Source organism: Epinephelus moara, chromosome 23 (genome assembly GCF_006386435.1).
Source record: "Epinephelus moara isolate mb chromosome 23, YSFRI_EMoa_1.0, whole genome shotgun sequence".
In the NCBI taxonomy this organism is placed as follows: Eukaryota; Metazoa; Chordata; class Actinopteri; order Perciformes; family Serranidae; genus Epinephelus; species Epinephelus moara.
This window is the reverse complement of record NC_065528.1, coordinates 19,177,415-19,199,237: the sequence shown is the minus strand read 5'-3', so window position 1 is coordinate 19,199,237 and position 21,823 is coordinate 19,177,415. Positions and strand designations below refer to the sequence as shown.

Genomic DNA, 21,823 nt, shown 5'->3' with positions numbered 1-21,823 from the left:
TCGAGAAATTGAGTTAAAATTTTGACCCATACACTAAAGCACTTTGTAACTGTTTTGTAAAGTGCTATACAAATAAGATTAATTATTAACTAGCTCATACTCATGATGTTCCAAATCCACCTCAAAACTACAAGAAAGTCAATAATATTTCATCATTTCTTTTCTTTTCTGGGCAAGAATTGCCCTCCTCTCTTTTATTTTTATTTCTTCTTTTAATCTGATATTACAATTTAGTTTCAAGTAATTTCCAGAGTGGGGTTACTCCTTTGAATTTAGGCTTTATTGTTAAAATTTGTAAGCGTTAGTTTGGTTTTTATTAGTTTCAGCGTTAGTTTAGTTTTTTGACTCTTGACTGTTGACTCACAGTCATGTAGAGACACCCTAGTCTCTATAAACATATGCACTAGTGCCTCCTCATGCTTAATGTGTTGAAAATGTTGACCAAATTGTCAGTGAGTCATAAAAAAAAGACAGTTCTTGTGTTTTTTTTTTATTTCATTTTAATTGATTTTGTAAGTACACAATACTGTTTCAATTAGTTTGTGTTTCTTGTAAAGTCTATTTTTATTTCACTTAACCTCAATAAAATATTTTATACATAGTTTTAGAATTAACTTTAGTTTTAATAAACAAAAATAACCTTGTTTAATTAGGTTATAATGACTAGAACTTGAATAAACTACTTTACCCCACACTAGTGCTTGATTGATTGTTGGTGTTGTAATGACTGAAGTTGACCACTGGGGGCGCTAGTTGTCCCGCTCTGCCTCATTGTTTGTGGCTCAGCGCTGCTCTGCACAGCCGGGCGGAGAGAGGCGACGGGTCAGAGGAAAATGGCGGACGGTGTGGATCACATCGATATCTACGCCGACGTAGAGGAGGAATTCAACCAGGTATTTAATCCGCTTTTACTGCACTTCGTCTAATGCTGCTATTTTCGGTGTATCTGTATAATTCATTGTATATAATATTGTGTGGGAATGGTTGTTCTCTGCTGTTCCGACGAGCTCCTCTGGCACACAGGCCCCCTTTCACCATGCTGCAAGCCAGCATCGGCAACACAATATCGGCTGTGAATGTTGAGTTAGCGGTGTTGTCGACATTTAACACGACGCATGCTGCATGTATTAATGGACATGCAATGTGTATAGATAGATAGATTATTTATTCAGGTGAGTGCTGAAAGCAGCTGCCTTCATTGTTTAGCACTCTCAGGTTCAGGCCTTGGCATGGCCGCCGGTGGCGGGCTAGCAAGCCAAACAAACGCAGTTACGTTAGCTAGCTAGCGTTAGCTGCTTTCCAAATAATTGTTGTTAGTTTACTTTTCAAATTTCAAGCCCATGTTTTCAGTTCACACAAGCAAACAATAGGTTGAAACGAAGATAATTACAGGTAATAGGCGTGAAACGTCAAGTGTATGAATGGAAAAGCGTATTTTAATGGACCATTTCATTGCTATTCTGTTGCTAGGGCAACAACTTTGGTCTTTACTTTACTTCTTGTCAGCTTCTGCATAAACATTCAAACAGGAAATACAAAGGGACCCATTTAGAATGTTTATGTTGTCCAGTTTAGCTTTTGACTTGTTAGCTTAGTTAGCATGTATGTGTGCGCTGTGTAGATGTTTTCTTCCTCCACACACGCCCCCAGTGTTGTTTGTAGGCCATTCAGACACAGTGTTATCTCCACCAGCATCTTTACAAAGCAGCTCTTACAATGTGTGTTGTGTTGATCCATTGTGCACACTCAGGATACATTCACCCACTCGTGTTTTGTCCTTTAATTCGTGAGCTTTGTCTGTGAAATGAGTAAACCAGGCTGACTACAGAGTTACTCTCATACTCCAAAATGTAAGGAAGAAAAGAGTCAGTTCATGTGGCAAAAGTCAGTCCAATTATTTCTTTAATCATTCTAGCTATGTTGGGTAATGTGCCAATATTTTACTGATGGTAATGCTACTTTTAGACAGTAAAATATTCATAAAATCTGATCCCGAGTCAGCCTATGGTTAGTTTGAGCTATCTTGACATGACATGCCCAATGAGAATCAGAAATACTTAATTAATCCTCAGAGGGAAACTGGGAATGAGTGTGTCTCCATATCCCAATCTACAATTGGGAGTGTTAGCAATGCTATAAATGCATTTTCATGATCACTGCTATTTCTGCAACTACCTGTTCTACTGCATTCAGTTATGGTCAACTGCACATTGTTCTTAGCATTGTTTACATGACAGGTTAATTGTATCTGGTCACGTGCACATACAACATGACTGTGGTATTCACTTGGCCAAGCACGTTAAGAAATCTAGGTGTGTTCACAGTTAGACTGACTAATATTTAGTTAATTGTGTATCAGGATAATCAGATTAAAGTGTTTAAATGCCAGCTAAACAAGACTCCTACCAGCTAAAGGATTTAATGTAATGTAACAACACAAAGTGAACACATACCTTTGTAAAAGCTGAGCATTTAAAATCTGTCTGTGTGAGCAGCAAACTTAACTGAAAATTAATGCATGATAATATTGGTACGGCTTTAAACTGAGCTATTGGAATCGTCCAGCACGCTGATAATATCGGTAGGTCATCGGTATTGACCAGTATTGGCATTAAAATTACATATTACATATATTGAAAAGCATTGTATTTCATGTCTCTATCTGCTGGTGGGCCATCACAATAAGAGATTGCTTGTATAATATGATGTTAAATCCACTACAGAAGACACATGATGATCACTAAAATTAGGTGGGGAAATAAAGTGAATATATTGATAGTGGTATCGGTTATCAGCAGAGGTGGAAAAAGTACTGAAAAATTCTACTCAAGTAAAAGTACCTTTCCTTTGATGAAATTCTACTTAAGTACAAGTAAAGCTACCCATCTAAAGATCTACTCAAGTAAAAATAAAAAGTAGTTTTCTACTTGAAGTAGAAGTTACTTAGTTACTTCCAACAACTTGATGGGGGTCACTCCTATGCAGTGCAAAAATGGTCCAGGGGTCATAAATCCAATCCAAAAACCGGTTATTTTTCTATGATGAACCATAGAATTCATTCATTTTGACTCACCAACACAACTGTTAGACTGCTGATACACAGAACAACTTTTTGAGCAATGTTGTTGGGCATTATTCTCAGGGATGCAAACAGATGTATGGTCAAAAAAGAGAGAGCTTGTTTAAGCGAAATTCTGAATATTAAAATACACTAACACTAATTTGAAAAAATACTATGTATTCCAAAACAGAACAAATACATTGAGCAACAGTGTTTCCCCTATATGCAACTAGCAGCGGTGGTGCTCCGCTGCTGAAATATGACCGCTGCTGCAGATTTATTTTTAGTTTTTTTTGTCTTAGCTCTTTAGAAACTACCGTTATATTATTTGGCGCTACAGACGCTTCATATCCAGGTCAATTCACACACTTGTGAGTAAAGCATATAAGAGGAGAGGAGAGGGCTCTGTCTTATCTCTTCATAAATTAAAGTTATATTATTTTGCGCGATGGAAGCTTCATATAATAACATAACAATATACTATTTTGTTATCACTTATTGTGTTATATGGTGAAACACAATTACACAAAAGAACTACTCAATTACAGTAACGTGACTAAATGTGATTAGTTACTTTCCACCTCTGGTTATCGGCCAAATGAGCTGTTATATATCAGCATATTGGATATCAGCTAAAAAATCCGATGTTGTGCATCCCTAATTTATTGCTGTAATTTAGTTTATTGATGCATGTCTGCCAGCATATACACCAGTACTTTTGTATATAAGTGAGAAACAATCATTGCCTTCATGTCTGTGCACTGTCAACATTAAGAGTTTGCATAGCACAACACTTGTTGAACTGATAAAGGCAAGTGGCCTAGTGAATGAAAATGAAAACAGACATTTTTTCTTGAATCAGCAGTATTTATTGCATGTTAGACAAATCTTCAGAACTTCCTGTACCACCAGATACTCCAAAAAAGAAAAAGAAAACTAAACACAAAAATATTGCAGGGGTTCCAAAAGAGAAATCTGGTGTCTCTCTGGGACCAAAATGTACTAAAAAATATCATGAATTGCCATAGCATCCATGTTATATACTACTGAAAAAGACCACAACAAATCATGACTTTAAAATCAATATGAAATGTAAATTTGTATGAAATTTATTGCGAATGTATGATCGATGACAAATAACTCTCAGATTTACTCAAAGCTCTCATTGGTGATGTGAAACTGTTCCTAATGTGTCACACATATTTGACTGAACTGTTACTCTCATGCTCAACAGGAAGCGGACTACCCAGTCCACGAACAGATTGACCTGTACGATGATGTAATATCCCCATCAGCCAACAATGGAGATGCGCCAGAAGACCGCGACTACCTGGACACACTGCCTACCCCAGGTGGCTCAGAGGGAGGGAAGAGTGCCCCACCCAACGTGGTGTACACATACACAGGCAAAAGGATTGCCTTGTACATAGGAAACCTCACATGGGTGGGTATCAGAGAGCTCTGTTGAGACTGCTTTGATAAGTGGAGGAAAATATTGGAATCATAAATAAATCATAGCAGCATTTTCCTAAAAGTAAAAGCATTAAAGACAGTCCTGTAAACAAGGTATTCTTGTGTCATGGCAACTGAAGACCTGGAAAAAAATTAAGCAAGTCTGTGTGAATATACTGATGGTGCTGTCTTCTCCTGCGCAGTGGACGACAGATGAGGATCTAACAGAAGCTATCCGGTCGGTAGGCATTACAGATGTGCTGGAGATCAAGTTCTTTGAAAACAGAGCCAATGGCCAGTCAAAAGGGTGAGCTTAACGTCAATAATACATATTTCTATCTAAAATTTGGTTTTCGAAGGGGGGCACTTTCAATGCAGGTTCTTTTAGATGTGATTCAATTCAGTACTGGTTTGTAGATTGTAGAATAACATTTGGGCAGAAAATCATGTTCAGTGCTTGATCCATACAAGACAAGGCAAAGATTTAAAGTTTGTATGAGTGATTGTGTATATCCTCTGCATTCATCCTACAGGTTCGCACTGGTGTGTGTGGGCTCAGAGGGATCATCCAGGAAGTTAATGGAGCTTCTTTCAAAGAGGGAGCTCCACGGCCAGAATCCCATCGTCACACCGTGCAACAAACAGTCCCTCAGCCAGTTTGAGATGCAGTCACGCAAAAGTAAGTATGATAAATGCATCAGCATTTTTAAATATGTGTGCTTGCCACCTTACCAGTTGAAGGAGCTCATGTGAGAGATATTTGCAAATGCGTAGACACATTGTCAGCCTACTGATAATGCACTTGCACTGCAGCAAAATGGACAACATTAGATATGCACAGATAAACTTATCATGCCTGTTACTTCAGTTGTATCCAGTTGTGTTTAAATGTCCACACAACCACACACATTTATTATTTATTGCATAAAATGGAGAACTGACTTACTGTTGTCTCTTCGTTTCACAGGTACCCAGTCAGGCCAGATGTCTGGGGAAGGTAAAGCCGGTCCCCCTGGCGCTGGCCCTCGTGGGGGTTTCCCCATGGGTCGAGGCAGAGGCAGGTTCCCTGGACCACCTGGCCCCGGTGGAGACCGCTTCCCTGGTCCCGTTGGGCCTGGAGGTCCACCACCGCACTTCCCTGGTTAGTTTGGTATCAAGTCTTTGTGCCAGTAAAGTAGGGGCTGAGTTCTTCTCAGTTCATTCAGTTGAAAGATGATATTATAAAACTACAGAAATCAGATAAAAGGGTTAGCAAGTAGATTCAGCTGAGAACAGTTTATGCTATAGCAGGTTTAATTTTAAAAGGGGACCTATTATGCTTAATTTCAGGTTCATATTAACGTATTTTAGGTTTCTACTAGAACATGTTACATGCATTGTTGGTCACAAAACACTGTTTGCCTCATACAGTCTGCTTTGATTGGTAAGCATTTCCGCTTTGTCTCATATCTCAACGTCTCTGCACTGTCACTGTAGCAGGGAAATGATTGAAATGGAGAATAGCAGAACTTACTATTGTGGAAAATAACTAGTGAAATCGTCTAAATTAAAATCTTCACAACCAGACATGTTCCAGCAGGAGTATGATCCGAAATTTACAACCCCGGCAACCAAGTTTACATGTTTCCCCAGCATTAGCGTGTACATGTAACAGTGTAGGCTACATGCTGAAAACAGTATCATGCTTGGAGCAGACGACCATATAAAGAAATGCGTCATAAGCTGACATCAGCTTGTAGCCAAAGTAGAAAAAAACGTCAAACTTTTGATTCGAACAGACTGAAATTCGAGTTTTTATGCTCAAAGGGATTGTGTTTACATACTTGTACCTCATCATTTGAAACTTTGGACACGGTCAAAATGAACGTCTGTCATGTTAATATTATATATTTGACAAAGAAATAAGAAAAAGCATAATTGGTCCCCTTTAAACTACATTTCTAATGAATTCTAAACAGTTTTTGAATTTACCTAAGATGATTTATAGCCCAAGTGTACGAGGTAGCCTGTTGTTGTTAAGATGTTGGCACATTAATACAGCCTCTGACATTAACTGTAAATCACTCACTGTCTCCTAATCTAATTTAGACATGTCAACAGTTTTACATATTACTCAAGTGGGTTTGGACCTTGTTAAATGTTACATTGGTCTTGCTGTACCAAACAAGGTGAGTTCATGGGGGAAAAAAATGTTTGTGTCTCATTGAAACAGTTAGAATTGAATTCCAGTCTCAGCAGCCGAAGCTAATTCCTGGATAAATGCACTGGGGATACATACACATCATGAATCACACCGTTAGCTCACTACGGTGTGTGATTTGTGTGATCTGTGATGTGTATGGATCGGTGCTGGCGGTGGTCATGCTCCTTCACCTGTTGAGGTTTATGGGTCAATGGATTCCTGATGTAGACCTGGCGTTGTTAAAAGATGTCTTCATTTTTTTAATGTCATGTTTTTGTTTTCAGGCTTTTGTCATTCATGTGGCATTATTTTTTTTCAATAATACAGTAGTGCAACTGACTGAAATAATCATCGTGTGACAAATGCCTTGAAAACTTAACATGAGATTAATTAAAATTCTGCTCTCGGTCTGGTCGTGCTGCTCTGTTAGCACAGTCCAGGCTTTGCTACTACTCACACCCGCATGGAACCAAGGCTAGTCTATAGTGTGTGTTTCCTGTGAGGGAGCGTTCACCCATTAAATCTTTCCTGGCAGGGCTGTGTCTTTGCATGTTTCCCTCCCCATCTGGTTTGTTCTTTCATTGTCCCTCTTCACCTCCAGTTGAACGAATAATCCTTCCCTGGCTGCAGTTTTCTGCTCACTGACTATTTCCAACATCATTCCTTGAGAAGCAGTTTGCTCAAAGCTTTTCTTGGCAAGCTACCAACTTTAAACTCCTTGCAAATCTTGGATTGGCTGCCTTACACACACTTAGTAGGAGAGAATGGAGCTGCCAGCTTTTCTCTTTTTTTTCCCCCTCCATTTTTGCGTCTTTTCCCTCCATCCCACCCTTTTCACATCCCTTCTTTCGCTTAGCGGCTGGTGCCCCGTGCTGCTGGGCTGTGACAGGCCTTCAGGTGGTAGGGGGAAGTTTATGAAGGGAAGAGTTGTGATTGGTTTGCTTTCTTCCCCATTAGGCTCGGGGATGAGACCAGATCTGATTAGGCACCAAGATGGCCCTCTGATGGATATGGGTTTCAATCCCTTCCCGCCGGGGGGTAGGAACGGGAGCTGGCGTGGCAGAGGTGAAACACCTCAATTGATCTGATCGATCACCTTTTTATCCTAACCCTCAGGAGTTATGCCATAGCTTCTTTACATATGACGACATACATCACTGCGCTGTCCAGATGGAGGGCAGGCAACTGGAGGACTTCCAATACTGCACAAATGTCTACGATTTGCGCTGTTCAGGCTGTTCTAATGAATCAGATTGGGAAAAGGCAAGGGCTATTTTAAGTCCTAAAAACAGTAGGATGTAAAGGGGAAAAAACTCACTAAGAAACAGTGGCACTGGCAGATTGGAACAGTTGACCTAGTAGGTAGAAAATAGTACCTTGTAAGGTTAGCCAACATTACCTTGTAATGTTAGCCAATATTACCTTGTGACGTTAGCCAATATTACCTTGTGACGTTAGCCAACATTACCTTGTGACGTTAGCCAGCATTACTTTGTAAGGTTAGCTATCATTACCTTGTAAGGTTAGCCACCATTACCATGTACCGTTAGCCAACATTACCTCGTAAGGTTAGCTAGCATTACCTTGTAAGGTTAGCCAACATTATCTTGTAAGGTTAGCCAACATTACCTTGTAACGTTAGCCAGCATTACTTTGTAACGTTATCAGACATTACCTTGTAACGTTATCCTTACAGCAGTGCATCCATGCACAAAGTTGAAATATAAAAAAAGAGTTATAATCAGGCACATTTACTCAACCGGCCAAAAACAAGACAGCAATTGTTTCAGCTGTGGACCCAACCGCACACAGAATAATTGTAGTCCACAAGACTCTCTTATGCTTTAATTGACTTGCCGTGTAGCGCTGGTAATGTAGGAGGTCTAGAGGATGAGGTAGCCTAATTTGTTTCAAGGATTGTGTCCATACCAGGCAAATCAGGCAATGTTTTGTATGGATTACATCCAATGAGATAACATTTTGTGACGGTACCTGCTGCCTGCAGGTTCATCAAACTCTCCAAAGTCGTCACTTTTCTTGTATTTCCAGTTCACGCAGTATATGGATTTATCACTTCCTGCCCTCCATCTGAATTTTGTGCATTATAATAGTCTCGTGACTGCAAACAAGCTATTGAAAGCATCAGGTTGATGCCCCCAAAAGAGCTGAATTTCTCTTTCAACTCTAAATCCCTCGATAGACTGATTCCATCAAGTACTGTTGGCCCTTCACAAGGTCATGGTAACAGTGTGTTCACACTAAAACATTAGAGAAGCACACCATTAATAAATGTGCTGTATTCTTTTGAGGTCAGTCCAGATCATAAATTCACAGTCAAACAAGCTTTAAAAAAGCATCATCAAAGAATGAAGAGGCAGAAGCACGAAGTAGGTTTTGAAGGCCATCCTGCAGCCTGCCTACTCAATCATATTCATATTGCCAAAAGCAAATTCAACTTTTGTCATGCTTCTATTAAATCAGAAAACATGCAGTACTTCTGTACTTTTTTTTTTACATCTCGATCTTCTGAAGCTGTGTGAAGAAGATACTTCCCTTTAAAAAAATTCTATAAAATTCCTTCATGCACCTGCATGAGAGAATAAAATGCATCTGGCAAAGTTGTGTGGTCTCCCTTTTCCTTAAATGCCATCTAACAAGTGGCCCTTGCATGGGAGTGATCGATTTGCAAACTGCAGTATATAATAATCCAGCTGGTTGAAAAAAAGCCTGCTTGAAACAGTTTGCTATGAGTTTATCTCATCATCTCTTCTGTTGCCTTCTGATTTCATTTGCAGCATTATTTTGTGGCCTTTTGACATCCGTTGTTCCCTGTAGCTATGGCTTGCTCTTCCTTATCTGTCTGTGTTATTGTTCCTGCTTTGAACTGCTTTAGTTAGTACCTGTGGGTACGCACATTTGAAGGAGGTCATGGAAAATACTGGCTTCACCAGGATGTTAAAATTAGAGCTTGATCGATTAATCGGCCAAGCTAATATGTGTTTATATGCTTTAAATTGTCCAATTAAATTTCAAAGTCTATGAGCATGATGGGGAAATAAGTGTGCTGGTAAAAAAAAAAAAAGTCACAAAGATGTTGGGGAGAACTCTACTTGCTTTAACAAAAGCAAAAGCTAGAGTTCACTAGAACTTAGTTTGTCTCATCAGCTTCTCTTTTGTACCCTGTGTTCTTTTTTAGGTGGGATGCAGGGTCCCCCACGTCCCCCTCCTGGTCCACCTGGTCCCCCTGGTCCCCCAGGACCTCCACCTCCTGGCCAGGGCCTCCCCCCTCCCCTCGCTGGTCCTCCAAATCGTGGCGATAGGCCTCCTCCCCCTGTTCTCTTCCCTGGTCAGTTTGGCCAGCCTCCAATGGGACCCCTGCCCCCAGGTCCCCCTCCTCCAGGTTACGGCCCTCCCCCTGGTCCCCCACCCCCTCAACAGGGCCCGCCACCCCCAGGACCATTCCCTCCACGTCCCCCTGGCCCCATTGGGCCCCCCATGGCTTTGGCTCCACCTCCACACATGCCAGGTCCCCCGCCAGGTGGACCACCACCAGCACCCCATGTTAACCCTGCCTTCTTCCCTCCACCTGGTAACAACAACATGCCCCCCAACGACAGCAGAGGCCCCCCTGGACCAAACGACCCATACGGACGCCCGCCACCATATGACCGAGGGGACTACGGTCCTGGAGGCCGGTAAGAATGGGTGTTGGTGGAACAAATAGTCAGTACAATCAATCAATCAATCAATCAATCAAACTTTATTTAAAGTGTAGAATCACCATGCAGGATGGTCTCAAAACACTTTACAATTAAAATAGTACAGTAACTGATAAAATGTTCTTTCACAGTATAGTAACAATCTAAAAATTGCAATGCATGTTGCAATGTTTTTTGCTTCGAAATTGTCGGGGCAGATAAAAAATTCGAAAAATTGTTGGGTGCTGTTCTGGATTCTGAGCCTGTTAAGATGAGCATTCAGTGTTTCCCACAGATTTTCCCCCTTTTCAACCAAAATTAGTGAGTGTATGCAGGGTTTTTTTAATGTGGGAACACCCGTTAAATAGGTGACTCCCTTCCCATTGCCAGTAGATCAGAGTCATATACACGGCTCTGCAGTTGACGAGTATGAATTAGTGTTTTTTTTTTGTTTTTTTTAAACTGGTGTGTCATGTTTGATGTCGCGGTAAGGCAGGCTAGTAAATCGTAAAGCAGCATTAAGGTCAATGAAAATGTTTCGTTGCTTACTTTAATGTTTCTTAATTATTCAGGGTCTCTTTGAAACTCGGTGCTGATCAAATTTGGTTTGATAGTTGAGTGCTGCTTGCATCAGGCTGGTAAAGGAGCTAAAATTAGCATGTCCACCTTGGTGTTGTATTTCCATCACTGCCAATCTGAGCCAATCAGAGTCGACAAATACCAATGATTACTGTAGAGTCCTTTGTCTTAGGTGTAAATGCCGATTGCAGCCTTTCCCATTACATTCAAAAGCCTGATATTAGTGGGTATTTTGTGCAGTGGGAAAGTGGCTTTAGAACCTAATTATAATGGTGGGATCACCTTGAGACATCTGGACTATGTCGTTATAGCTGTTCATTAAATGTTGGGTAACGTTAGCTGTGATATGCTGACAGTTAGCCCTGTCATTAAAAAGCGCTTACAAATAAATTTATTATTATTATTATGTGTGTGTGACTCGCACAGAGCTCACACTCCTGCAGTCATGATAAAAAGAGAGAGCAGGGCAAGAAAGGGCTGAACAAATCCATACACTGCATGCAGCTCTACAATGACATAAGATATTACCTGCTCTGAATGGTCACATTTGTGGTAAAGTTGTGGTGACTGGACAAAATTATAAGGTCACACAGAATTCACAACATCATAACATCCTGGAGGGGCTGACATTGGTAAAAAAAAGTGTTGTTCGTTTTATGAAGTGGAAGAATTCTGGATTTGCACTTCTTATGTGCAGACTTCAACATTTAATTTTCTTTTTGTCATTTATTCAATTAGTTTCAAAGATAACAGTGTAACTTTGGAACGTAACACTTGACACGTGTGTATTTGTAGGGAGATGGAAGCGTCACGGACCCCTCTGAGCGAGGCAGAGTTTGAGGAGATCATGAACAGGAACAGAGCCATCTCCTCCAGCGCCATATCCAGAGCGGTGTCCGACGCCAGTGCAGGTAACACAAGAATAGAGGACATGCACTATACAATTACTCACTATGGGTGTACTCAGGTTTAATGCCAACAAGACAAAAACTGTGAGCCAGCGAAAGCTTAATGCAACCTTGTTCTCCCTTTAGCTGACTATGGCAGTGCTATAGAGACCTTGGTAACAGCCATCAGTCTGATTAAGCAGTCCAAAGTGTCAGCAGACGACCGATGCAAGGTCCTCATCAGTTCCCTGCAGGACTGTCTCCACGGCATTGAGTCAAAAAGCTACGGTTCCGCCTCCAGGTAAGACTTTAATTTTGGGCAGTAGCCATAAAATGTGACACCGAAGCTGTTCAAAACGACACTAAAAAAGACACTTAAAACCTCTTGTCAGATAAAGTATCTTGGATCTAGGACAAAGGAAAAAGACATGAGCCAGTGGACTATTTCCCTCCCATTTAATGTTGTTGTGTATTTTTTGGATCCTATATTTCTTCTAAATGGGAAGTGTCCCTGGATTTGAAGATTTGAAACCCTGGCTGGTACACAGTCTAATAATGCTTGTCCATGTCCACTGTAGACGAGAACGCTCCAGGGAACGAGACCACAGCCGCTCCAGGGAAAAGAGCCGACGCCACAAGTCCCGCAGTCGTGACCGGCATGAGGACTATTACCGAGAACGCAGCCGGGAGCGGGACCGCCACCGTGAGAGGGACAGGGACCGAGACCGGGAGAGAGAGAGGGAGAGGGAGTACCGTCACCGCTAGATGAGAGGTGGGTACAGTTTTCCTCTGTTACTTTCTTCTGTCATAAGCTCTCCTCTGTCTTCTTTACTACACTTTTCTTAGATGTGGACTGAGCTGGTCAGGTTCAGGCTCAAACAACTTGAACTCTGTGGCAGAGGATGCGTTTGGAAAAAGTCTGCTTCGATTGCTCACCTCCTCTCTTCTTCATTAGAGTAAAGGCTTTAGATCAGTTCAGGATTTTCCTTGACCAAAGCATTTTTGATCAACAGAGGGTGTATTTTTGCCCTAATAACTAATTATCAAGAATGTGGCCTTTGTCCTCATGAGTACAGTCACACATTGACCATAAAAGGCTTTTGACTGATCATAATTTACAGTATAGAATAACTTAATTTAAATTTGCATTAATGATTATATAATGAAGCGAAGAGGTAAGCAAGAACAAGACTTCTAAAACTCAGTCATTTGATGACAGGTAGGTGAAAGGTAAGTCTGCTTTCCTTGAAATGGTCTGGTAAGAAATCACAGTTGTGTATTTTGTCTTATGGACAATATGTGTAAAACGCACTTAATGTATTTCCCATGCTGCATTGCACAGAGGGGTTTGTGAGTGTTGTATCTATGCTGTGGTTCTCCCTCAAATCAGAAAGTCCATTGATACTTGAAACTGACTGTAGATGCATTGTTACTTTTTGGTCTACGTGCCTCTGAGGCTGGTAATCTACAAAATTTGTCAGCCACTTTTTGTATTCTGCCAAATAAATTTCAAAGTTAAATAGATTTTGTTACAGATGGCATGGAGAGAAAGTAGTAACATCCAAGTTGCTTGTACATGTTTGGCTGTGTTTGGTAACGTTTTGTGCTTATACTGCCTTCTTGGCAGTTCAGAGAATCTCTGTAGATAACATTTTTCCAAATCTAAACATCTTTTTGGCTCATAAAAAGTGGCAATAAACAAAATTTTGGTTTTACCAGCAGCTTAGTTCAGTGGACCAAAAAAAATCTACAAATTTTTCTGGCTTGAGTATCGAGATTCAGTACTTGCCATTTCATTATATGTGGGTTTAATTGAAGTGTATTGTGTCTGCTGAGTTGGTTTGTTAGTGTGTTTGTAATAGTAGTTGACTGACTGGCAGGTTTCAGATGTCAAAATATTCCCCAATCATTTTACAGTACCTAATACAGATTTAGCGTTCTATGTGGTCTTATTGTATTGTTAGAAAAAAAATACAGTGTTCAACTTGCTGATCGACCAATTTACACTTTGTAAATGTTGCATTTACAGTAATGTTGTATACGTATTACCATTTCCATTTTAAAGCTTAATATAAAGATCATTGTCTTGTTAGAATTAAGAAAAGGTGAACATTTTTCAGTGTTGATATCTGCTGATTTTTGGACCCATGATTGTTATTGTGCATGTCGGTAATATTGCCTGACATTTAACTTGTGTCTAAGTGAATGTTTTGTAGCTCAGTGTTGCTCACCTTTAAACCATTGTACCTCAATTTAAGATGTTGAGGTAAAGCAAAACCAAAACTTCTATACTTTCTAATACCATGTTCCAATGACATAGATCTTGATGCCCTTAGTGCACATTATGTGATAATTTTTTGAGGCAAAGATCAAAGGAAAAACAAAATTTGATGTTCTGCTGGAGTTGATCAGTGGCTTTAAATTGCAATTGTTTGTAATGTGATGATTGTCAGAGTTGGTTTATATAAGTAAGGATCAGGAAGTTCATTTTCAACTAAAGAAAATCATAATTTGATTTGTGAGAACTTGTAAATAATATTGAGGTATCCATCAAATCAAAACTGAACAATTGTTAATGTTGATGCAGCAAATTCATGATGATATGCTAATTGTAATTTGACTAATCCGTGGAAGAAATTTTGCCTCAGTATTCGTTTTTAATGTCACTCTTATGTACGTATGTATATTGAAATGATTTCCATTCAGGCTGCAGTGTTGATTTTTAAACGCTAAATTGTCAGGTTAGTAAGAGATCATGCAAGTGTTCTTGATTATTTCGGCCTGTGAGCATGTGTTTTGCTGGATTTTTGGGTGTTAAGTCATGTCATGGATGAGTTGTAGATGAATTTATCTGAAACCAGTTTGTGCACATTCAATATCGATACCAAATTCTCTCAAATGATTTGAGGTGAATATTTTTCAGGTTAATTGTCTCGCTCAGTGTTTCCCAAATCATCTTGTAATTTTTGGCTTCTTCCGTTGCGTCACTTGCTGACGAACAATATGATAAGTCTTGTCAGGTTTTGGAAATGCAGTTGAAATACTGGTTTGATCGATTTTGTGTGTTCTCATGTCCTTTGTTACCAAAGCTCGTAGGATTTCTATGGTGTTGTGTATAAACTAGTCTTTATAGGGCAGAGTTTAGTAGGTTACACGGACCCCTCAGCTTCTCTGTACACACATTACCCCAAATAATATTTCTCTTAGCTTTCAGACATAAACTGCATTCACTCTTGACACTTTCATGTCTTAATTTAGTAGCTCTCATAGAGAAGAATAATACACATAATTTATATATGCACTATTTTATAAGTGTTGAAGTTTCTGTCATACTGAGAAATATTAAGTGGGGTTGTTTTGCTTGTAGAGTTGCTGAATTCTGAAAGCGCCCAAAGCCCATACAAAAAGAATATAAGTTTGTAACTGTCTGAGAAATCTGTCATGTGATGTGATTAGTGTAGAGTTGTGCTCATTTTTAGCCATTAGCCCTAGCTGAATTAATCTAATCTGTTGATTCCTGTTGTCCTATACCTTCATAACAGTTGTTACTGAAAAGTATGACTTTGTGTCCACTGGGAACCTCTTGATAAAAAGGTTACTTTTTAAAGTTTTGTTAAAGGGAGAGATTTCTGTTTTTTCACACATTTCAGAGTGGCAGCAAATGGAAAAAAATGAGCACTGCGTTTCAGTAAAAAGCATTGCAGCAGCAATCACTGCAGTCTCATCTAGCACACATTTTGTTATCTCTGTGAGATAAGAGATCCCCAGTGGGCACAGGGCTGAATAACTTTTGGTAATTTGTAGATGCCAGAAATGCATTTGTTGAGTATATTTTCTACCTTTAGCTGCCTTTGAATTCAGTCTGATATCTTAGAGAAAAAAAAGAGAACTAAGCATATTGCTTTAATCCTGATGGTAGTTTGGCTATTTGTTGTGTCCTCAGATGCTTTAACACTGTTTTATCTGTTCATATTGCCAAGGGGAAATGTACACTGTTTGCACCAGGCTGAACCTGTTTATGCACTCTATTTAGTCTTTCTGTAGGTGCATGTTTGCTGGGGATCACAGCCCTGTTTTCCTTTTCAAGCAAGCACTTTATTTGCTCATGTTAAACCAGGGCCAAACAGTTTCTGTTACAAGTCAGCAGGAAGTATTAATGCACATTTTAGTAACAGCGAGCAAAGACAATATATACTTGAAATAGACAGTCATCTTAGAAATAGCCTGTAGGGGAGGAAATTACAATTTTGACTTAATTTGGTTCGGTTTTAATTATGCTTAATTATTAGGGCTGTAGTCAACCAAAGAAAATCTTGGTCGACTTAAATCGTACATAATCTGAAACTAATCGATAAGTCTTGGGGGGAAAAAATCTCTTTATTTTTTCTTCTGTGGTGGTGTGTCCGTGTCACTACATTAGCCTAGCGACGAGCGGAGATTTCCTCTGCTCATATGAAGCCAAGCTTGCTACAGCTTTTTAATGTAACCTGTAAAATAGCAGCGATAGACAGTAATGGCTGTCAGGTTGCCAATATTGGCAGTACAGGAGGAGGTGCACATTAATAATCCTCTAGGACTGTAACATGCTCATGTTTAACCCAAACAATGCGTCATGCGACTGCAGTTGGTTCAGATCGAGGTCGGAACATGTTCTCACCACAAATGAACCACACCAGAGTTCGGTTGTAACCGGACTGAGACCACCTCTTCAAGAAGGTCTCGGTCAGGTTGTTTTGGTGCGCACCAGAGTGCGATTGCTGTGTTCATGCCTGCCCAAACAAACCGCACTTGAGAGGCAAACTAACTTGAGTTTGATTGAACCGAACCAAACAGGGCAGATGTAAAAGCACCCTTAGTGTTCATATCTGAATAGAAATTTTTAAATGGTAAGTATCCATTTTAGGCTTTTTAATGGAGTGTTCAGTAAAAAAATAAAAAAGTTAGAGGCCTGAGAGTGTTTCATGGACTGTTTGACCCTGGTTTGGCTCTTACCTTTATTATTTCCATGCTGTATTAGCTGACACACCACTAGAATATTCTATAATAAACATAGGTTCAAGGCATATTTTATGATAAGGGAAAAGATTTAGTCATGCCCCTTGCCCACTTGTTCTGGTTGTTTGAGTCTCTTAATAGTTTGACCAAGAGTGTCGTTGAGTTCGACTACTGTGTTGTGTAAACTATTGTTATTGTTGGCTAAAGTGTATTTCTCTGTAGCTATGCACCATGTAAAACCCTCTCAACAGCCAAAAAAACGTGAAGTGTCAATATGCATTTGAATTTTTTAAACCATGTAAAATCATCTGTACTCATTTGACATGCCTGTAAGTAAGGCCTTTTTGGTGCAGATACCTTGTTATAATTCACCCTGTAAAGAAAACCCTTGTATCACTGAGGTTTGATACGTTTGATTTTAAATTGATAGCATATCTAACAAATGTGAAATGACTTTCTGTAACAGAACTGTTGTCATTTCATCTGCTAAATTTAAAATTTCTGTCAAGTGGTGCTTTAAATTGGGTAGAAATGTTTTCAGGTCATTGGACCATTGTTGACAGTCTAATTGACCATTGCTACTGCCTTTTATAATTATTATATAGAAGTTACCTTTCCAGTTTCCTGTACCGTGCATGCTGGACTTGGTTTCTCAATTCTGAGTACAAAATATTGCAGCTTAAAGGAATATACTTAATGACACTGACCCTATTTTTTCTGTTGTATGTAAAAAGTTATGGTATGGTTTGGGCATCCATATCAGTGAACGATTGTAGCAAAGTATCATTTGCTGTCTCTGAATCAGATGCGTACCTTCCTCTTGGTAGTTTTGTGTTTTTATCTACAGCTCTTTGTGTCCTTTCTGTGTCTTTCTCTCCTATATTGCCAAATTTCCCTGAAAAATTGGTTGTGTCACAGCCAATCATGTACTGTTTGTATGTTATGTGTTGCAGTGTTAAAAGTTTTCAGTGTTTGTAGCTCTGTACCAAACGCCCACCTTTACCAATTGGTTGTAAGCAAAATGTGTTCTTGAAATAGCTGTATGACAAACACTGGGTCCACTTTTCTATGGCTGTCAGAAGTGGCTAACACATGGGGGGAAAGATCCTTTTGAATTCATCTTAAGTTAATGTATTTTTGAAGGGGAGGAGGCAGATCTTTCAGAAAACCACTGGAGATTGGAAAATTGGCTTGACCATTTTACAAAGAAATTTTTAATATTTTTGCAAATTACATTAAAAAGACAGTAGGCTACATTGTGCAGGACCAATCCTGTCACTATGTGACTTGAGGCTCTATTCAGCATTCCACAATTACAAAATGAGTCTTGTTCAATGCAGCGTAGCTGTGCCCTTTAGATTCTATCAGTGTTTTGCTCATGTCCATCTCTAAATTTGGAAATTCGGTGTACACTGTAGAAAACTGTGTAACAAAAATGTGCAACCTCGTTGTCTTTCAATATTCAATATTTCATATGTGGATGTCAATTCTTGTCTGTCAAGAGCTACATGTAGCGTGCAAACATCTTTATATGGATTAACGGCATATGCATTAAAAAAAATAAAATAATCAAAGAGCACATTCAGGCATAGACTCAACTGCATATTATTTTATTATTTTTGGTGTGTGTGTGTACATACTGAAAGATTCCAGATTTGCTTCTTGGAAATTTCCTGTTCAAGTTTGCATGACGATGTTTCTTAGTGTCTGTGCCAGGGTTGGGTCCAATACACAGTCAACTGAGCATTAAGGCAAACGGAAGTTAATGTCCTAATGGGGTGCCATATATATGCGTCATTTTCAGAGACTTTATGTCCAAACTCCATTTCTTTTTTTTTTACCTCTACCATTCATATTCCAGTGCCCCCTCGCCCCTCAAAACAGAGTTATAAGGGCTAGTGGTTAACAGCCCTTAAGACCTAGACATGCCCTTAGTAGTTATTGATGGCGTTGCCGTTAACAGACGCTACAATGTCAGTAATGCTATTTTCGCAAGGACATTTGCCATCTATCTGATGGAGATAGAAAAGCATGGAGTTCATTCACAACTTAGCTCAAATGCTATCAGTTGACAAACCAAGTCATTGAATTAAAAAGAACACTGCTACCAACCTAGCAAAGTTGCTGGACTTGACATAAAGTTTGGGTGTCCTATGCCGTCAAAGCGGGGGAATGTGACATGAGGATATGTTAAATTGTGAGACTGTCATGCACAAATGAACACAAATTTACGTTAGCTAGCTAGTTAGCTACAGAGATATCAGGATTGTAAGTAGTTAGTTGTTATTCTTGTTATGAAGAAAATGATCATAATACATAATTGAAACAACACTGAGAAAGTTTTTTTTTTATTATTCTCTTTTTATTTAGTTATTTCAGGGTCCAACCACAAAAACATTTTTTCTTTTTAAACTGTTTATGAAGAAAATTCATTCATGGGTTTCTTTTGTTGCTTGGGCAGCCATCTTGCTGATGATTTCTCGTAACACTGCGTTTAGGAGTATACCTCTGAAAAACCTCCGTTTTGAGAGCCATGTTTTCCCCAACCCTTCGCTTTACCACTCTATCCCAGCAATAATCGGGACAACTTTTCCCTTGGGGTGAACATGCAAAACGGTGGGGTAAGGGCTAAGTGGTAGGGGCAAGGGGTGTATTGGGATAGGACTCCAACCTTGTGACTCAAAGTGATAATGAATTGAACCCAGCCCTGGTGTGCACAACCTGTGTGTAGTCTAGAGGTCTGATGATGAGGGGGGAAAGTGTTCACTGTTGGGCTGCCTCGAAACCAAACTCCACCCTTCGTTTTGACACCTTTCAGCTAACGAGGATCAAGGATGGATGGAAGGAAAAGGAGGAAGGATTTCAGTGCGCCACCACCTCCCCAACCTGCATGACCGGACAGGATTACAACCACCACCTCTTCCTCCACCCCTCCATCTCTCTTCTCCTCTCCGTCTCCACCCATCCTTCTCTCTGTCTGTTCATCTTGTCTGCCTGAATAAGAGCAGTGGATGGAAGACCCTGACCTGTGTAAGATTATGTTATCCAAACATCTATACTCATGGTAACTAAAGATGAAAGAAAAGAAACTTTCCAAACAGTTCTTTTATTTTTATGATGTTTTATTTGACATGAAGATGACTACGTGTGATGCTTCTTTGCAAAGAAACAATAAAATGGCCCACACAATCCCCTAACTAGAAAACACAGACATTACATCCTGTTTGTTTTTTATTTTTCCTTGGCTCGCTGTACTGTGTACATTCAGTTTAGAGATCAGTTTTTATAGGGTACATCTTTGATGTGTTCTCCCCACCCTTCTCTCTCATTCTCATTTATCCTTTTTGTTGTTAGTATGTTTGTAAATGTCTCTCTGCTTTTGATTAAAAACTAGATGGTGTTGTAATAAAAAATGTTTACCGAGGTACTCGATGCATTTGGTGAATTCCTCTACATGTTTGACTCATTTATATTAAATGTGTATTTTGGACTGCAAACTGTTTTTCATATTGAATTTGTCTACGTTTAGATGATCTATTTTTTAGCTGTATTAGCGTGTAGTTGTATGTTTAGAACGTAGATCCCTGTTTTTAAGTCCCTTTTTATGTTTTTGTTTCTTTGTTTCTTCAAATGGATGAAACTTTTACAAGGTAAGACAAATTAGATGAATGTACTTTTTTACAATGTGAATCGATGGGTGGATGGGAGGATATGTAGACTTGAACAAATGAAAGGTCTGCATGTATGTGCAGCTCTTTGAATCACACCGTAAACCAAAAAAATACTTTTTACAAAGTGGTTTCTGTTGTAATTGCATTGAAAAACTCACCAAGAAAGAAAAAAAAACAATGTTTTGTTGTGAAATATTCATCCTTAGATTTAGAAATTAATGTGAGTTCAAGCAGCCATTGTAGTTAAAGACCACATGGAATTGGTAAACCTTCAAGTATCCGCTAATCCCATTTGGTGATTTTCCATTTCAAGTAAATTATTTTATTTTTGCTCCTGTGTTTCACACCTAATATGTTTTTGTATGTTCATTTTTGACACTGCCCTGTCACACCATAGATGAACCTTTAAACACATAAGGAAGAAATTCAGTGGAGCTGGTTCATATGCAATTTGTTAAAATTGGAATGTGCACCTTAACACTAACATTGTCGTCAAATGCCAGGCAACACTGTGATACAAACCTTTCAGTTTGTAGTATTTGAGATGATCAGTTTGACAAATAAGCACTGTTATGTATGAGAATTGTCTCTAATCCCTATTTTTCCAGTTAGAAAAAAAAGAAGCCCCTATGTCCCAATATTTGACGTTGAATCAAACTACTAGACCAGTTTTTGGATTTCGGTAAATAAAAATGTGGAAGAAAGTTTTGTGGTGCTGCAACAGTGTTTCATCAGGGGTGTCATATTGATGTTTTTTTTTTCATTTGTACTCCATCACAAAGAAATGTTGATAAAATGAAATCAAAATGAACATTGTGTCGTAAACACAACTTCTGATTATATGCTACACAAAAGCTCTTATTTTTTTAAATCACAAATCCCCTTTTGTGTTACTTATTTGTCTATTGGAGATTATTGGTTTTCTTTTCAAATATTTTTTTCTTTTCTTTTTTTTTATATACTTATCTTGGTTTAAATCCATGACCATCCCCTGATATATTGCATGTCCAAAAGTATTTGATGACTGTAAATATTGTTGACACTAATATCCATCCATTCATTGTAATGGCTACAGGAATCACTCTGAACTTAAATGAAAAGGTGTAAATCAGACTGTAATGGCTTCCAGACATTTTTAAACCCCAGTGATGCTCTTGAAATGTATTCATATTCTAAAATATACTTTTAGAGTGTTATATATCATTAAATATTGATCCATTTGTTCCCATAACCTTGTGAACTCTGTAAAAGAGTAATGAAACATTGTAAATTGGGTTTTTGTACATAAAACAATGTTG

The 21,823-nt window shown here is 39.1% G+C and overlaps 1 protein-coding gene across 2 annotated transcripts; it reads left to right on the top strand.

Moving 5' to 3' along the window:
* Positions 1-789: 789 nt before the first annotated feature.
* On the top strand, positions 790-20,350 carry cpsf6 (cleavage and polyadenylation specific factor 6). Of its 2 annotated transcripts, XM_050035908.1 has the most exons (11): positions 790-893; positions 4,296-4,505; positions 4,717-4,820; positions 5,047-5,192; positions 5,481-5,654; positions 7,653-7,760; positions 9,892-10,390; positions 11,768-11,883; positions 12,007-12,160; positions 12,438-12,631; positions 19,673-20,350. In XM_050035908.1, the coding sequence occupies exons 1-10, from the start codon at positions 834-836 to the stop codon at positions 12,622-12,624; spliced, it is 1,758 nt and encodes a 585-aa protein (XP_049891865.1). In that variant the 5' UTR covers positions 790-833; the 3' UTR covers positions 12,625-12,631; positions 19,673-20,350. The 2 variants fall into 2 exon arrangements, with proteins under 2 accessions (XP_049891865.1, XP_049891867.1); XM_050035910.1 differs by lacking the exon at positions 7,653-7,760 and having other exon boundaries at positions 807-893.
* Positions 20,351-21,823: the final 1,473 nt, after the last annotated feature.